Here is an 18,667-nt window from a genome sequence, read left to right on the forward strand (position 1 = left end):
TTTAATTAAACCTATTTTAGCTTTAACTTTGAGATCATGATTGCTACCCCTGATTTTTTTATATCAGCTGAAGTATAATAAATTCTACCTCAGCCCTTTATTTTTACTGTGTGTGTCTCTCATTTTTAAGTATGTTCCTTATAAACAACATATTGTTGTGTTCTGGTTTTTGAGCCATTCTGCTATGTTTCCATTTTGTGGGTGAGTTCATACCATTCATATTCAAAGCTATAATTACTAGTTGTGTATTTCTTTCCATCCTATTTTTCCTTAATGTTTATCCTTCTCTCTTTTTACTCTATCTCTCCTCAGAAATCCAATTTCCTTTTTACCACTGCCCCCCCTAATTTATATACCTTTCTAAAAGTCCCTCCTTTATCCTATTCCCTTGCCTTCCTACTTCTCAATCCACATACACTTTGAAAAGTCCCTCTCCTATCCTATCCCCTTGCCTTCCTATTTCTCTGTAAGTTAAGAAGACTTTTGTGTCCTACTAAGTGCATATGTTATTCCCTCTTTAGCCCAGTTCCAATGAGAATAAGGACAAGATAAATTTAATCAAAAGTTTCCACACTACCTGCCCTCCACCTTATCCTCCCATCCACTGTAACAATTCTTCCATTCAAGCCTCTATTGTATGAGATAATTTGCTACATTTTACTTCTTCCTACCCAATTTTATTTTAGGCTCATTCCATCATAAGCAACTCAACCCCAAGCCTTCTAACTATGCGTACTCTTTTGAACTACCCTAGTAGTGGTGATATTCTTAAGAGTTACAAATATAATTTTCTTATATAAGAAGTAAACAATTTAACCTTAGTAAATCCCTTATAATTGATCTTTCATGTTTACCTTCTTATGTTTCTCCTGATTCTTGTGAGTCAAATTTTCTGTTCAATTCTAGTCTTTTCCTCAAGAATACTTAAAAGATCTTTAGTTCATTAAATATCCATGTTTTCCCTTGCAGATTACATTCAGCTTTGCTGGATAGGTTATTCTGCATTTCAAACCTAGCTCCTTTGCTCTTTGAAATATTATATTTCAAACCCTTTGGTCTTTTAATGTAGAAACTGCTAAATATTATATTATTCTGACAGTAGCTCCATAATATTTAAATTGTTTCTTTCTAGTTGCTCATAGTATAGTCTTCTTGACCTGACAGCTTTGAAACTTAGCTATAATGTTCCTGTGAGTTTTCATTTTGGGATCTCTTTCAGGCAAGGATAGGTAGATTTTTTCAATTTCCATTTTATCCTCTACTTCTAGAACTTCACGATAATTTTCCTTAATGATTTCTTGAAGGATAGCATCTAGACTCTTTTTAAAAAATCATAACTTTGAGGTAGTCTGACAATTTTTATATTATCTCTCGATCTGTTTTCCAGGTCAGTTTTTTTTCATAATGAGATGTTTCACGTTCTCTACTATTTTTTCATTCTTTTGATTTTGTTTTATTATTTCTTGATGTCTTATGATGTCATTAGCTTCTCCTTGCCCAATTGTAATTTTTAAGGTGTTGTTTTCTTCAGCAAGTTTTTGGATCTCTTTTTCCAATTGGTTGACTTTTTCATAATTTTCTTGCTTTTTAAAAATTGCTCATTTCTTTTCCCAATTTTATCTTAATAGCTCTTATTTGAATTTTAAAATCCTTTTAAAGCTTTTCCAAGAACTCTTCTTTTAATTGTGACTATTTTAGATTTTTCTTTGAAGCTTCACAAGAAGTTGTTTTGTCTTCTGAGTTTGAACCTTGATTTTTTATATCACCATAGTAGCTATCTATAGTTGGACTCTTTCTCTGTTTTTTTTACTCATTTTTAATTGCCTACATTTGGCTGTTTACTTTATGTTGCAGTTGGGCTCTGCTTCTGGATGTTGGGGATAATGTCCCACATTTCAGGTTTTTAATGCTGTTGTTTTTTGTGGTATATTTGGGGGCCTTTGACCTCTTGGTTCTTCCAGTGTTCTGTAATCCAAAGACAAGTGTGGTCACTGCTCCTCCAGCTTATGCCTTGGTCTATGAGTGATCTCAGGCATTCCCTTCCACTCCTGAACTACAGTAGGGTACCTAGCACAGCTGCCACTTCAAATGCTCTTGCTTCCTGTGGTCCCTTAGGTGGCTGCAAATGTCACCTCACCCCTCTGCCCTGGAACCAAAGTCAGGGATATTGCTTTCCTGTGAGTGACCACAATCAGCAGTGTCCCTGTGCTTCTGCTACTGTACTCGTCCTATGTGCTCACTCCTCCTCATCTGCAGCCACAGTCTGGGACCCCATCTGATCAGTGCATCTGAATTCCATGTCCAGTGCCAGAAGAGGACTACCACAATTTTCCCCTGATCAGCCACCCAAACCCAATACCACTGTGGGGCAAAAGCTGTCAAAGCTAAGGCATAGCTTAGGCAAAGCATAGCCACAGCTGCCCTCAGGGATTGCTGTTTGTTGACTCACTGGTATCTGCCCAGAGGTATCTGCACTTCAATCAAGCCAGACCTCCACCCTGGGAGGTCAGCTCTTTCCTAACATCCTCCCAAGTTGTCTTAGCCTGGATGACTGCTGTACTCTGACTTTTAATTATTTCTGCTGCTCTGAAATTTACCTTGAGGCATTATTTCAAGTTATTTGTGGGGGAATTGAGGAGATGCAAGTAGTTTCCTGCCTTATTCTGCCATCTTCCCACAATTCCTCTACACAATGACTTTAACCTCTTTAGGTTAGTTCACTCTTTGGTCTCTCAGAAGAAATCTAAGAGAGCCCCATGTTCAAGTTTTAGGATTTTACTGGACAGAGTTGTTGAGTCACTCATAAAAACTAAATTGTGACTCCATTGCTCCCAAGGAGGTCTTTTATCCCCTCATGCCCCAGAATCATCAGCTTTGGAGGGAACAAGACATGCTTCCCCTTCACCTAAATCGACAGAGGGAGGACAGAGCGGGAGGAGAAAGAGTACATCTTTCACTCAAGTGGGAGGAAGCCAAGAGTGAATAAATTGACAAAGTTCCAGTGTGAAGTAAGCACATTCAGAAAAATAGCAAGCTCAGTCTTGCAGATTGCTCATTAAGCAGACCAGTGTGCCAGACAAAGCTCCAACTGCTTGTAATCATATGTAATTTGGTATAGCAAAATTTTCACATCTTCCATTTAAAACTGGCTCACTGATATGTCCACCCTGGGTCTTCTTCAGAGATCAAAAGTTCCTAAGATCCTTCCATCATGCTTCAGTCCTTCCTTACAGCTGAGAAACTTACACCTGCCATCTGTCACCTTTCCCATACTGGACTATACCTTATTATGGTCCTCTTGAGTCAAAAGATGAGCACAACCTAGAGACTTTGGGGGTACAATTCCAAATAGCATTCCAAAGTTGATGGGTCAGTTCACAACTCCACCAACAGCACATTAGTATGCCTGTCCCCCAACAGATTCTCCAATAATGGTCACTTTCCCTCTCCTATCATCTTCACCAATCTGATGGATATGAGATGGAACCTCCGAGCCATTTTATATTTTTATTAGTAGTGATTTTGAGGACTTTTTTATATGCCTGTTGATAACTTAGATTTCTCCCTTTGAGACCTGCCTGTTTATGCCCTTTGACTACTTATCCAACAGTCAAATTCCTAAACAGGAATTGTTCTTCTTATTTGCATCAATTCCTTTATAGCTTGTATTTCATTCATTTATTAGAGAAATTTGCTGCAAATATTTTCCTCCTTTCTTTTTTCATGGAAGGCATTTGGTAAAATCCCTTCTTTTCCTATTTTAAAAAACAATTTTTGTGACTTTGGGACTATTTTTTCCAATATTTCATAGAATTCACTTGTTAATCTGTCTTCTTCTGACTGGGGAAGGGTGTGTGTGTGGAGGGGTGGAATGATCCTTTTTTTCTAAGATATTCTCTATTTCTTCTATTTCTATTTCTCTGTTCTCTATTTCATTAATCTGGATACTTCCACATATATATTATAGCAGAAAAAGATGAGTATATATGGCACTACTGATCTCTATTGTGTACAGCTTGCTTTGGGCGGGAGTGTATTAAATTCAGCATATAACTATTAAAACTACCCTGCTTATCTGGATCCCTTTTTAGCCTTCCGTCAGTTCTTTTTGGCACATTTTAAAAAAACTTCAATAACCTTTTCTTTTTCTTTCTTCCCTCCCCCCTTTTTTGCAACCCTATCCCTAGCTTCTCTGTCCCTCCCAATTCCATCTCTATCCTGCTCATAGACAGAAGGCATGAGTGTGAGTTGACCAAATTACTACTATCAAAAATGAAAAGAGGGAGTGTATCACCAATGAAGATGAAAATAAATCAATTATTAGAAGTTGTTTTACCCAATTATATGCCAATAAAACTGACAATCTAAGTGAAATTTACAAAAATATAGACTGCCCAGATTAACATAAGAGGAAATGGAATTCTTAAACAACCCTATCTTAGAAAAATAAATTGACCAAGTCATGAATGAGCTCCCTAAGAAAAAATCCCTAGGACCAGATGGATTCACAAGAGAATTCCACCTAACATTTAAACTATTTATATATATATATATATATATATATATATATATATATATATATATATGTATATATATATAAAGTATTTAAACTATTTGAAAAAATAGGTAAAGGATTTCTACCAAATTCTTTTTATGACACAATAATGGTGCTGATACTCAAACTAGGGAGAGCAAAAACAGAGAAATAAAATTATAGGCCAATTAATGAATACTGATGAAAAAATTTTAATAAAATGCTAGTAAGAGGATTACAGAAATATACCACAAAGATCATACACTATGACCAGGTAGGCTTTATACCAGGAATTGCAGGACTGGTTTGATATTAGGAAAACCATTAACATAACTGACCATATGAATAACAAAAACAAAAAAAAACTACATAATTATATAAATCGATACAGAGAGTCTTTGACAAAATGCACTGATTCCCATTATAAATATCAGAAAGCATGGGAATTAATGGAATCTTTCTTAAAATGAGAAGTAGTATATAAATAAAAGCAAGAGCAAGCATTATATATAATGGGGATAAACATGAAACCTTGCCAATAAGACCAGAAGTGCAGCAAGGATGTCCGTCATCACCACCATTATTCAATATTGTACTAGAAATACTGGCAATAGCAATAAGACAAGAAAAAGACATTGAAGAAATAAAAACAGGCAATGAGGAAACAAAACTATCACTCTTTGAGGATGACACGATGGCATACTTAGAGAACCCTAGAGAATCAGTTAAAAAACTAATTGGAACAATTAACAATTTCAGCAAAGTTGCAGAATATAAAACAAACCCACACAGATCATCAGCATTTCTATATACTACCAACAAAACCCAACAGGAAGAGATAGAAAAAGACATTCCATTTAAAATTACTATAGACAATATAAAGTTCTTGGTAGTCTACCTGCCAAGACAAACCCAGGGATTATATAAACACAATTACAAACACTTTTCAAACAAATAAAGGCTGATCTAAACAACTGGAGAAATATTAATTGCCCAGAGGTAGGCCGAGCCAATATACTAAAAATGACAATTCTACCTAAGTTAATTTCCTTATTCAGTGTCATTCCAATCAAACTACCAAAGAATTATTTTATAGATCTAGACAAAATAGTAACAAAATTCATCTAGAAGAACAAAATGTTAAGAATATTAAGGGAGTCAATGGAGAAAAAAGCTAAGGATGGAAACACAGCAGTTCTAGATTTCAAACTGTATTACTAAGCCATAATAATCAAAGCAATCTGGTACTATTATAGAGGCATTTTTTTTTGTGATAGCAAAGAGTTAGAAGCAAAACAGCTGCCCATTGACTGGGGAATAGCTAAACAAATTGTAGTACATGAATATAATGGAATAATATTGTGCTATAAGAAATGAGAATGTGATGAACACAGAAAATCAAAGAAAAATCTCCATGAACTAATGCAGAGTGAAGCAAGCAGAACTAAGAAAACAATGCACACGACTACAACAATATAAACAGAAAAAAAACCAACCACATGTACACACCCACAAAGTCAAAAGTTAATATTGCAAAATTGCAAAAAACAAGCATGACTCACATGAGGGGACTGGAGGACACTCCTACCCTACTCCTTTGCAGAGGTGAAAGGTCCACAAGTGTTGCACATTGCACATATTTTCAGACTTTTTTGATCAGTTACGTTGACATTTTCCTCTTTATTTTTTTTTTGTCTTTAAAATACTATTTACTACTGAGTTGACTCTCTGGAAGAGAGCATATCAGAGGGCATTGGATATTGGATATTGGAGGGACTATTGGAGGATACTGGGAGAAACTATGGTGATATAAAAAAATATCAGTAAAAATTATTTTGTTTAAAAAATCATGCCCTTATACCAATTCCATTACATTAATTGAGGGGGGGGGGCTATGGAACATCCCAATTATATATTGATGATGGATCACATTCATCAGACTCTTTGCCAATCCATCATCTATTGAATATTATTCAAGTACTCTTTGGACCCATCCTGTAGTCAAGGAACTTAACATATACTGTCTCTAATAATTTATTATCTCAATTGTAGAACTCATGATATGAGTTGTAAGATTCTAGGAAAATTATATATTTCTCAAAAGATTCTAGAATCAGGTAGAAGGGTCACAAATAGACTAGAGTAATTTTTAGCCCAAATGAAAATGTGATTATAGATCATGACATGTGAACATACCTTTTCTAGAAGATTCTTTTTCAACTTTTCATATTGGGAAGAAGTGTCCATTTTAGGATCCAGCAGAGGTTCATTTGCTCTTCGCTTCTTCCACAACTTGGTGTGCAGATACCAGGCCCCATACTTGAACTTTACCCAGTCTGGTTTATAAGGATTCTGTAGAAAAGAAAGCAATTCCCAATGTCAGTTCAGGCACTCTGGTTTGTTATTACAGTGATTCAAAAAATAAGTCCTTGGTTCTTTGATTCAAATGCTGTTGATAAGTCAACAATATCACTGTGAGTATATTTAAATTTAGTTCTTGCCTTAGTATTTTAGGAAACATAATTTTCATTGGCTTGAGTTTATGTCGATAACCAAAATATTTCATCAATTAGATAATACCTCCATGTTGTTTCCAGGGCAGTTTAAATTTTACACGTAAGCAAACCTCTAGTCACATTCATTGTGAAAGATTCCACTATTCTAGAAAAACATCCCTATCCTCTTGCAAAACTTAAATCAAAATAGCAGCTAGGAATAATAAAAATGATGATGAATCTCCTCCCAGAGTCATGTTGCCAATACTGGACTTGCACAATATTCATTAATAGACAAGTATTTACTCAGCCTGGCACTATAAATGCCAAGTCCTATGCTTTTATTTGGGAAGGAGAGGGAGAAAAGAGGCCTTAGGCTAACTCTGAAGCATTTAGGAAGAGAAAATTTGCTTACCTCTATGCCAAGGGTTCTTAACCTGGGATCTGTGACTGTTTTTTATTAATTGATAATTGCATTTTAATATAATTAGTTTCCTTTCTAACCATATGTAGTTCATTTTATGAATTCAAATGCACTATTCTGAGAAGGGGTCCATAAGTTTTAGCAGACTGCTAAAGGGATCCAGGGCACAAAAAAGATTAAAACACCTGCTCTTTGTATATGTATGTGATTATAATAACCGTTCATTGTTATTGAATGAAGTCCCAAAAAGAGCTTGACTCCGGGGCATGGCAGAAGAACCAAATACTATTATAATCCTACCAACTTTCACAAATATTGTTTCTCTCTATAACAAAATGATACATTGATGGCTCTCTTCTGGATGTTGCAACGTGGAAAAATATATTTATAGGAAATCAGGTGAGACATTCTCTGAGTTTGATGATATGAGTTAGAGTAGTTGCAAAAGTAAGTTCATCTCATGCCCTTCTCAAATATGATCAAAGGTCATCTGAAACCAATATATTTTATTACTTGTAATGAAGAAACACCAGAAGGTTACTCAGTACAAAGAGGACGTCCCTTCTGCCTACTCCCATTTTAGCATAATTCTAGAAATGCTAGTTGTAAATGAAACAAGAGAAATGAAATGAAATGCAATGAAAGGTATGGAACATAGACAAAAAGACAAAATTACCCTTATTTGAAGATAACATGATAGACTCCCAGGGAATCAACAAAGAAACTAGGGATGATTTAATAGTTTTAGTGAACTTGAAGTATACAAAATAGATTGACAAAATCCATCAATATTTTGCATAAAGAACACACCGAGCCTAAAAGACATATGATAAAAAGAGAAAGTCCACACAGAATACAGAGGAGAAGTTATTTGGGGGGTATGGATCAGACTACAAGATTGCTGAGGTTCCTTCCAACACTAAAATTCTGATCATGTGAAAATATCTGGGAGCTTAGCTACAAAGATGGATAATATTCCTGCATTGTCCTGTCCCAAAATATGTGTCTGCTAAAGTTCTGTGTAGTATTGAGAAATATGTATATTCTTGGACAATTCTCATTTAGAAAATGCCATAAGCCTTATAACTCTATACAAATGACTACCAAACACTCTTTACAAAAATGAAGGATTACAAATAATTGGAAAGATATGTTGCATTCATCACTGTGTCATGCCAATATAGTAAGACTCACATGACCTAAATTAATTTGCAGGTTTAGAGTCATACCAATCAAATTACCAAGGGCATATGTTACAGACCTAGAGAAAAGAAAAACAAAAATCATTTGGAGGAACAAAAGGTATTGCAATCATGAAAGAAAAAGTAGGAATGAAGGGAACATAACATTACCACAACTCAAACTATATTACTTTCTTTTCTGGACTTCACTTTTGAATTTTTTTTTTACCATGTCCCAGAAATATCTTCATCCTGGAAGGTCACTGCAGTCCTGGAATTCACATGTTGGAAGTACCCTCTGACCCTGTAGCCTCTCTCTCTGATCCAGGCCAGCCATGTCTCATTATTCTTCACAAAGAATTAGAATTCTTCCTCTGGACTTTTTCTACCATGTCCTTTCACCCCTTCACCATATATATATATGTATATATATGTGTGTATATATATGTATGTATATATATATATATACATATACATATATATATATATACCTTTGCCCACCCCCTTTGCAGCTTCTTTAAAATATATTGTCTTCCAACATCAGAATGTAAGCTCCTTGAGGATAGCGGCTAGCTTTCTTTTTTCTTGTATTTTTATTCCCTTGTATTAGCACATAGTAAATACTTAACAAATGCTTGCTAACTGACTAACAGATATTACAAAGTAGTAATCATCAAAACTATTTTGTTCTAGCCAAAAAACCCAGAAAAGTAGAACAGTGGTATATACTAGATAAGCAAAACAGCAAATACAGCTATTTAGTGTTAGATATGTAGCCTGAGCCACAAAGCCCACTGATGTGGGACTCTCTCTTTATTGATGAAGGTCAGTCCTCTGCACCTGTGTGAGGGATGGGGCAGCATTGGCAATAGCGGGAGAGAGAAGAGTATTAGGCTGTTTAAGTCTCTGTGAGTTTCTTGGGGCTCTTCAGCTGCTAGCTTCAAGAGTGAAGATGGAAGATGTCAACCCCACTTCAGGTTGCTGAAGGAAAAATAAGACTGGGAAGAAGCCAACATGAGAGGAGCTGGCCCTATCCACAGCTTGCTACACTGGAAACATCAGGGAATTTCCCCTTGCTCCCAATGGAAGAGTTCTTCTACTCTGTATCTGGTACATATTCTCCTATGTATGCTGATTTCTATTTTGCTATTGGATAAATGGTTATCTTTGCCAGTTGCTATGTTTGTGTGTTCATCATGGAAATAGTATTTGATGGGAAGGAAGTAAAGAGTTAGGTATAAAACTCATTTTCCTATTAAGACACAGTGATTAGAAGATTAGCTTAAACCCAAAAACCATATCCACGAGACTAATAATATTTAAGGGAGTAGGTAGATATAATTCTAGGCTGGTACCTCCCTCTCTCTGAGGAGAGCAGAGTGCTATGCTCATATGCCCAACTTCCTGCTTCTCCTCCTGGCAGGAAATAAGAAGTTCCTTGGAGCGGAGTGGTGGGGTGAAGAGGCTAGAGATTCTTCTCCCTTTCTGCCTCCCTTTGAGCTGCACAACACCACTCCATGCTACATGTAGGGAACAGTCCTTGCTACACATGGCAACTTTTTCCACAGCAATATAATTTCTGGTCTCTTATTTTTGCAAGAAATTCTTTTTTTTAGAGTCTTATTTTCTTTTCAGCAAGCTGAAGTGGGGTTGGCATCATCCATCTTCTCTCCTGAAACTGGAAGCCAGAAGAACCCCAGACCTGAAGAAAGTGAAGAGACCAAAGAAACTTGAAGAGACTTGAAAAGCCTGGAGCTTTTCTTTCTCCTACTCTCACCAACTCTGCCCCACCATTCATGCAGGTGCAGGGCATTGGTCTCCACCAATGAAGAGAGAATGCCACACCAAGGGGTTTGGGACTTGGGATACATATAGAACCAAGAACAATAATTTCTGGATCAAGGACAAGAACTTCTGGGAAAACTGCAAAGAAGTCTGACATAAATTATATATAGACCATCATCTTACATTACACACCACAATAAACTCCAAATGGACACATGGATTAAAAATAAAATGTTTCATCACTTAAAAAAATAGAAGAGAACAGGCATTAACCTTCATATCTATAGCTAAGAGGAGAATCTTAAGCAAGCAAGGGATAGAGATCAAAAAAATAAAGTAAGCAATTTCAATTACATAAAATTTAAAAGCTTTTGCAAATACAAAATTAATATGTGAACCAGAAAAGAAACTGTTTTATGGAGGAAAAGTCTTTGCATTAAATGTCACTGATAAAAGTTTGATATGCAAAATATAAAGAAAATTGATTTGTATAGACCAAAAGTCATTCCCCATTAGATGTATTCACAGGGCAGGAAGTCTTCTAAAGATCTGCAAATTCTACACATTATAAGAAAAGATGCTCTGAATAGCTAATAATAAGAGAAATGCACATTAAAACAACCTGTACTCAGAAAATTGGCAAAGACAATAAGCAGTAAGTCAGTATTGGAGGAACCATCAGAAAATAGGCACGTTTTTTTTTCCAGAACTCTGTTTTGGTCCAAACATCCTGGAAAACAATTTGAGATTATGGGAGAAAAATTACTAAAATGTTCATATCCTTTGTTCATTCCCACTATTTAGCACAATACACCACAGCTAACAAAGATACCATAGGAACTGAAATAATTCTAGTGGTACATTTTATGGTAGTAAAAAACTAGAAACAAAATGTGTGCCTATTGATAGAAGAATAGCTAAGGAAAAAAAACCTGTGGGACATGAAAGTGCAGTCAGAAATGAAGACTATGTGGAGTTCTGAGAAACATAGGAATGGAAGGGTAATTAAGAGAAGAAAGAAGAAAAAAAATCTTAACCAGTACTTGGGGATGGAAGGTGAAAGAATGCACCTTTGGGGAGTTAAACCCTTCCGTTTTTGGAGGTCCTTCCTTGGAGCTAAATAGTTATAATTAGTGAGTACAAACTTACCTAACCTGTTGTATTATTGCATTCCATACAATCATCAAATAAGGCACCTTGAGATTTGCTCACAATCCTGCTCCACCCTGCCCCTGCTTTCCATATCTTGCTATGGAAACAGTAATTAAATAAAAATTACCATTGGAACTAGAAAAGGCATGACAGTGGAGTGTTTCCTGGTTCCACTCATCATCTTTGTAACTTAGAAAACCAAAGCTCCCTTGCGTAGCCACCATCCCCTAATATGTGTTCTCTGTCCCTATGAGAACAGGGCCCTTAAGAACTCAGAATTTTAAAAACCGAGAATTAAAACACAGAGGGTAGACAACTGCTCGAAGCCCAAGGATCTAGAAAAGGCTCAGACATTTGCCGGGTCTTCTTTCCTCTGGTACTTACTATTTTCCTCCTGGAAGGTTCTCTAAGTGGGAGCTTACCTTCGTCCGCTTCATTCTCCTTTCATGGTCGATCCCCTCCAGGACATATTGCATCTCTTGGAGTGTTGTTAGCCCCACACCCTGCTTTAGGTCCAGTGGCATCTGATTCATTTCCATCAAATGGAGGACGTTGTAGCCCTTTGGACATTCGTAACTAGTTTCAAACAGTTTCAGGATCCTTGGCACGTCCAATTTGTCACTCTCTCCCTGGTGCATCAATATCATATCATAAGCATTACTGTCATGCAACTGAAAAGCCAACAATTTCCTGCTTTTTTATCTAGGGGAACAGTACAGTGGTCTGGTGTATATTGGAGAGGAAGTACAAGTTGTTGAGAGAAGAGTTTCAATCAATGGACAAGCATTTATTAAGCATCTGCTCTGTGGTGAGCAACTAGGTGGAGCAACAGATAGCTAGTGTTGATCTTGGGAGTAAGAAAGACCTGAATTCAAATCCTTCCTCTGATATTTATTAGCTATATGACTCTGGGTAAGTCACTTAACCTCTGTCTCAGTTTTCCCGTCTGTAAAATAGAGATAATAAGAGCTCCTATACCCCAGGGTAGTAGTGAACAATTGAGGTATGTAAAGTGCTTTGCAATCCTTAAAGTGCTATATAAACATTGGTTATAAAAACAAGAGTTTCTGCCCTCAAAGAGCTTACATTCTACCTAGGAAGACAACATATAGGTGTATGTACACACATTTTGTATGCATATATACAAAATAAATATTAGCTATTAGGGATGGTGAATGGATTACTGACAGTCAAGAAGATCAAGAAAGTCTCCATGTTTCATCTGAACTGAGCCTTGAAGACAGGAAAAGAGGAGGGCATTCATTCTAGGCATGGAGAGAGAGCCTAAGACCGTGGGGCCAGATGGAGTGTTGTGTGAGAGAAACCATAGGAAGGTCATGAACAAGACATAGTAACATGGTCTTAGAAACTGTAGTGTAACTGGGGAATTGATTTTCCATTTTAACAAAAGGTCCTTACTCCCTTTTTGTAGAGATGAAACTCTTAGCAGTGCTGGGGAATTGTTCTAATACACTGAGGACTGGTTCTTGCAGAGAAAACAAGACCCATGACTCCCTCTACCAATATCTTCTCTGCAACTTTTAATCTTAGAAAATTGTCTGGGTAGTGAGAGGTCAAATGATTTGCCAGAAGTCTGTGTCAGTGTGGCACCAACTCCTGCTGCCTCTAAATGTCTGTAATTCAATGATTCAATGAATAAGACTTTGCATTTCTGGAACATAGGGCTAATAAGACAACTCTATCCAGGAGCCAGTGACCAAAGTCTTTGGCATCAGCTTTACCATCTTGGCTGCCCTTCTCTGGATGCTCTCCTTCCTAAAAAGTGGCACAGAGACCTGAGAATAATATTCCTCACATAGTCTGACCTAGGCAGAGTAGAACAGAAATGTTACCTCTCCATGCCTGAACGGCACATTCTCTTTATGTATTCTGACTCCACTAATTTTCTTGGCTTTCCTATTACCCTATTGCCTCATATTGAGTTTCAAGACCAGTAACACCACCCCCCCCCAATCATTTTTTCATACAAACTACTTTGCATCCATTATTCCTTCTCTTGTACTTCAGAAGATAATGATCTGAACTCTAGTGTAAGAATTTAGCTTCATTCCTATTAAAATTCCTATGTTTTGGTTCAACATTCCAGCTTTTTGGGTCCTGACTCCATCATTAAGTGCTCTAGCTCTCCCTCCCACCTTCGTGTCATCTACAAATTTGATGACTATGCCTTTATCTAAGTCACCATTAAAAATGTTAAGTGGCACAGCATGGAGCATAGATCCTTGGGGCACTCCACTGGTGACCTTCTTCCAAATTGACATGGAATTATCAATGATGACGACTCTTTAGATCTTTCCATCCAAGTAATCTGAATCTATCCAATTATACTGTCATCTAACCCTATCTCTCCATCTTTTTCCTCCAAAAAAAACCAGCATGAGAGACTTTGGCAAATGCTTCCTCAGAATTTAACTATATCAATAGCCTGCCACCTGATCCATCAGTCTAGTAACCCCATGAAAAAAAAGGAAATGAGAAGGACCTATTATTCTGTATAGGTCTGTGGGAAAGGTGGGACTAACTGGAGTGGTAGGTTGCTTGACAATCTAAAAACTCTTAGTACTGGGCTCTTGAAAGAAGTGTTACAGTTCTGAACAAAAAAGTAGTAGCCCTTAGGGAGGCTGAGTTCCCTGTAGGGATAGGTTTCTGTGGTGAGAACAATGTCCCAACCCCTTCCTCCATACAGGTTTGACTGGTTTTATCTGAAAGGCTACAAGTCTATTCCCAGGATCTGATTAGTGTAGGGAACTAAGTACTAGTTGGTTTCCTGGTCATGTAAGGGCATAAAAGGCCTACTCTCTTGGCGTCAGGGCTCTTCAGACTTGGCAGATATCCTCAAACCTTACGTGTCCCCACACCCTACCCAGCTGACCACACATATTTCCATATAGAGGCAAAGAAGGCAGTATCTCGCCAGGCTAAGTGCTAAGTCTCCTTGAATATTCTTTCTACGGTATGGCTAAGTAAACTTCCTTTGGTTAATGGTTCAATGACCTATGGGTGAATTATTTGGTTCCCACATTTAACCTGAATGAACAGGGTTTGAGCCTGCGTTAGATCAGGTTCCTAGTAGTTGCTCAGATCCCCAGCAAGACTAAATGCTTTGCTTTCCATGTACATATGCGTGTGTGTGTGTGTGTGTGTGTGTGTGTGTGCATGTGAAGGATGGGTGAGGGGGGAATGTAACTTTAAACCCACTGTAGAACTATAATAAGCCTAGAGGATTGCATCAGTCCCCAGGGAGGTAGAAGCCCAGAAAAGATGGAAGGAGATTTGTTTCCACTGTTTATAGCATTAGACATGAGTCTTCTGTGTTTTAGAAAAAATATCGGGTTAAATAAAGTCTATTCTTTATTTGACATTTTGTTAGCCTAAGACCTTTCCTCTTTTTGCAAAGACTAAGACATAAATCATATTTTGATGCTTCCAGTGGAAATTCTGGGTGGGGGTGTGAGTCAAAAAGGTAATGATCGAGAAGCCTTCAAGCACGAGCTTTATCGTTGTAAACCCAGAGCTTCATTCCTGGCATATGAGTTACAACAGTTATTTTTATATACCTAGCCACATTTATCTGAACATAGTTGATTAGGTGCTCTCTAATTAAATGGTAAGAAAGTCGACATAATGTAGTTGAAAGAACAATGGACTTGGTCTGAAAAAAGACTTGCATTTGTATCTCAGCTCCATCACTTAACACTTGTGTAGCCCTGGTCAAGTTCCTTTATCTGAGCCTCAGTTTACCCATTTATCAAATGGAGGCAGTTTGGTGGCCCAATGGATAGATCACCGGGCTTAGAATCAGAAAGATCTGAGTTGAAATCTGGCCTTAGATACTATCTGTGTGACCCTGAGCAAAGTCACTTAACTGTGACTCAGTTTCCTCAACTCTAAAATGGGGATAATAATACCACCTACCTCCCAGGGCTGTTGTAAGGATAAAGTGAGATAATAAGTTCTTTGCAAAGCACTACTGAAATACTAAAAGTTATCATTATACTTGCACTATTTATTTTACCAGGTTGCTTTGAAGATGGTGCTTTATAATCCTCAAAGAATTATAGAAGTATAACTTCTGAGTTATGTAAATTGTTGTTAGGAGAAAATTCATTTGGGAGTCAGGGAGGGGTTATATTCTAAATCTGGTGATTTCCCTTAGATTTTGCCCCCAAAGTGATAAAATTCACTTTCTAAGTTGACCCCGAATGAAGGAAGTTCATGGGTGGCTGCTAACTTACAAAAGCGGAAACCCAGTCACAGAATTCTTTAGCAGTCCGCTGTATGTGCTCTTCCAGCCCTGGGAGGTAGCTGAATTCTTCCTCTTCTATCTTTTCTTCCCCACGGAAAAACCTGTATGGGTTCTTCACCGGTGGTGGCTTGGGGCTGAAGAAGAGCAGATGAACAAATAAAAACACAGAGCGAGTCAGTCATGGAAAAGCCCGGTGCCAAGAGAAGCCGTGGTGCAGGACAGGGGGGAGGTCCAAAGCCCAGAGGCCTCACAACAGCACCTCTCTCTCAAGGTCACAAAGTCTCCAAGGAAATCCTTCAATCGTATTGTTATTATTAGCAATAATTTGGGACAGAATCAATCTGAGCTATGATAATAATGCACTCTTAAAACGAGAGGTTCTTAGCTTTTCTTTGGTGTGGGGAACCCCTTTGACACTCTGGTGAAAAGTGTAACAATAATAATGTTATCATCCATAGTAATGTTGTTGTTGAGTCATTGTAACAACAATGCTACTTGCCGCTACTGTGGCCGTGAAAGGCCAATACCTCCGGCACACAGAAGGGCTGCTAGCACAGATTCTTTGATCTGCTTTTCTAAGGAAAGCAACTTTAAGAGGTTTACAATCTCACTTTAATTAAACATATGTATATCAATCACTTAGTTCAGGGGGAAAAGTCAGCACCCTGAACTTCAGAGAGAATACAAACAGAAATTACAAGCAGAAATTATATAAACAGAGCAAAAAACCCACAAATCAACAGACAGGCTTCTATCTGTCTGATCATGGCAATATATACACAGTTACCAGAGAGAGATAAGCACCAACATCTGGGTTTTCAAAGTCAGGGGGCTCCAAAGACTACCCAGAATCTCATCTGGCCGAGTCACAGGAACACTCTTTCAATGAGTGAGTCCTCAAACCAAATGCCAACCTCAGGGTATATATACACTTCTTCCGGGTCAGAGAGCTTCACACCTCTCATGACCTAATTAGTGAAAGGGTGGTGGCCTTCCTACAAACAAAGGCAAGACTCGATCAAAGGCACTTGATTGCCTTGGTGCTGAGAAGCAGTCCAAAGGAAAAAACAGTAGAAAGTTCCTCTTTGCTGGCCCTTACAATCATTTAATTTGTGCCCAACTCTTCCTGATCACATTTGGGGTTTTCTTGGCAAAGATACCAGAGCGGTTTGCCATTTACTTCTCCGGCTCATTTTATAGATAGGAACTGAGGCAAATAGAGTTAAGTGACTTGCCCAGGGTCACACAGTTAGCAGCTGTCTGAGGCCAGATTTGAACTCGCGAATATAAGTCTTCCTGATTGGCACTGGCACTCTATCCACTGTATCCCATATAATAACATACACTGTTATATATTATATATCATAAATAATAGTGTATATTATATTATTGTAATAATATGTGATGCTATTGTATAATATATTGCATGTATATGCATAGTAACATATAATTTTATATGTGTAATTTTATGCACACAAGAATAATGCATTCTTAAAACCAGGGGTTCTTAACCTTCCTTTAGTTTTAGGTACCCCTGAGGCACTCTGGTGAAAAGTATAATAATAATAGCAATGTTATTATATATAGTGACATACTATTATATATCATGGCATATAATATTGTATACAATGACATAATATTATACATCATGTTGTAAAATATTATACACAATAATATGATATAATACACACAATAATAATTATATATGTCATGATATAATCACAATAATATATATTGTGATATATAAAAACACAACATAATATATATCATGATACACATTACTACACAAAAACCACATAATTATACACACACATACACATCCTACATATATATACACATAATTTTATACATACACAATAATAATGCATTCTTAAAACCAGGGGTTCTTAACCTTTTTTGTGTCATAAACTCCTCAGAATAATGTTTTTAAATGCAGAAAACAAAATACATAGGATTATAGAGGGAAAAATCATATTGAAATACAATTATCAACATATTGTAAAAAGACAAGTTCATATTATCCAGGGTAAGAACCCCTGCTTTAAAGCAACAAATTACAGTTCATGATTGAACCCAGAAGCAGACAAATTGCCCAGTGTTGTTCATCTCCAAACACTCATTATGAATGTGAAATATTGTTATTAGAAAGATTTTGTTTACCCATACAACAACACACCCAAGTTCAACTCAGTGTGGTAGTCATGAGAAGAGCAAGGCAAGGCATGATGGTGTTGTAAGGTTAATGAAATCACAGGCCTCTGGAATACGGAAGTGTGACTCCAATTAACCACCTTGCCTGAACTGTTCAATTCTCAAACACTTATTTGGGAGTCCTTTGGCTGGGTCCTTTCCATTCTGCACAGTTAACACCTCCATCTAGCTAGTAAGGGAAGTGGCCACTCCATTGGCCTGGGGAGGTGCTTTCTCCTCTTCATTAGGAAGGGATCTCATTTAGAAGCATTTCCGTGCTTCTAATGTTCTAGACCTTACTATATGGCAACCTTACTAAGGCAGCTTGGGAAGTGAACCAACAAAATGTCTTGCCAACTGATCAAGAGTGTCCTTGAGGGTCCCTAGAACAATACTCACCCTTCCAATGGCAAACACTCACGAGTTTTCACCATGCCATCCCAGGGTTTTCTCTTTATCTCTCTGCCATCCTGACAGTATGCCCATTCATCCTCCAAACACTTCTCTGGATCAAGGACTTTCAGAACCTGCTTAAGGAGCTACAAAGACAAGGTACACACTTTCAACAGGAGGAGAAGCTATGGTGGAATAAAATGGGCCCTACTTTTAGAAACAAAACAAAATCAACCCATTCCCTCT

General features: G+C 37.3%; 1 protein-coding gene across 1 annotated transcript in view; it reads right to left on the bottom strand.

The window, feature by feature from the left end:
* FAM47E (family with sequence similarity 47 member E) overlaps positions 1-18,667 on the bottom strand; it is a 58,213-nt gene that overhangs the window by 12,692 nt on the left and 26,854 nt on the right. Inside the window, exons 3-6 of the mRNA XM_036764786.1 lie at positions 18,428-18,567; positions 15,828-15,972; positions 11,994-12,200; positions 6,731-6,886 (exon numbers count right to left, since the gene is read on the bottom strand). Of these exons, the coding sequence (XP_036620681.1) occupies positions 6,731-6,886; positions 11,994-12,200; positions 15,828-15,972; positions 18,428-18,567 (648 nt within the window). The remainder of the gene's footprint in view (positions 1-6,730; positions 6,887-11,993; positions 12,201-15,827; positions 15,973-18,427; positions 18,568-18,667) is intronic.

This window comes from Trichosurus vulpecula, chromosome 6 (genome assembly GCF_011100635.1).
Source record: "Trichosurus vulpecula isolate mTriVul1 chromosome 6, mTriVul1.pri, whole genome shotgun sequence".
Taxonomy (NCBI): Eukaryota; Metazoa; Chordata; class Mammalia; order Diprotodontia; family Phalangeridae; genus Trichosurus; species Trichosurus vulpecula.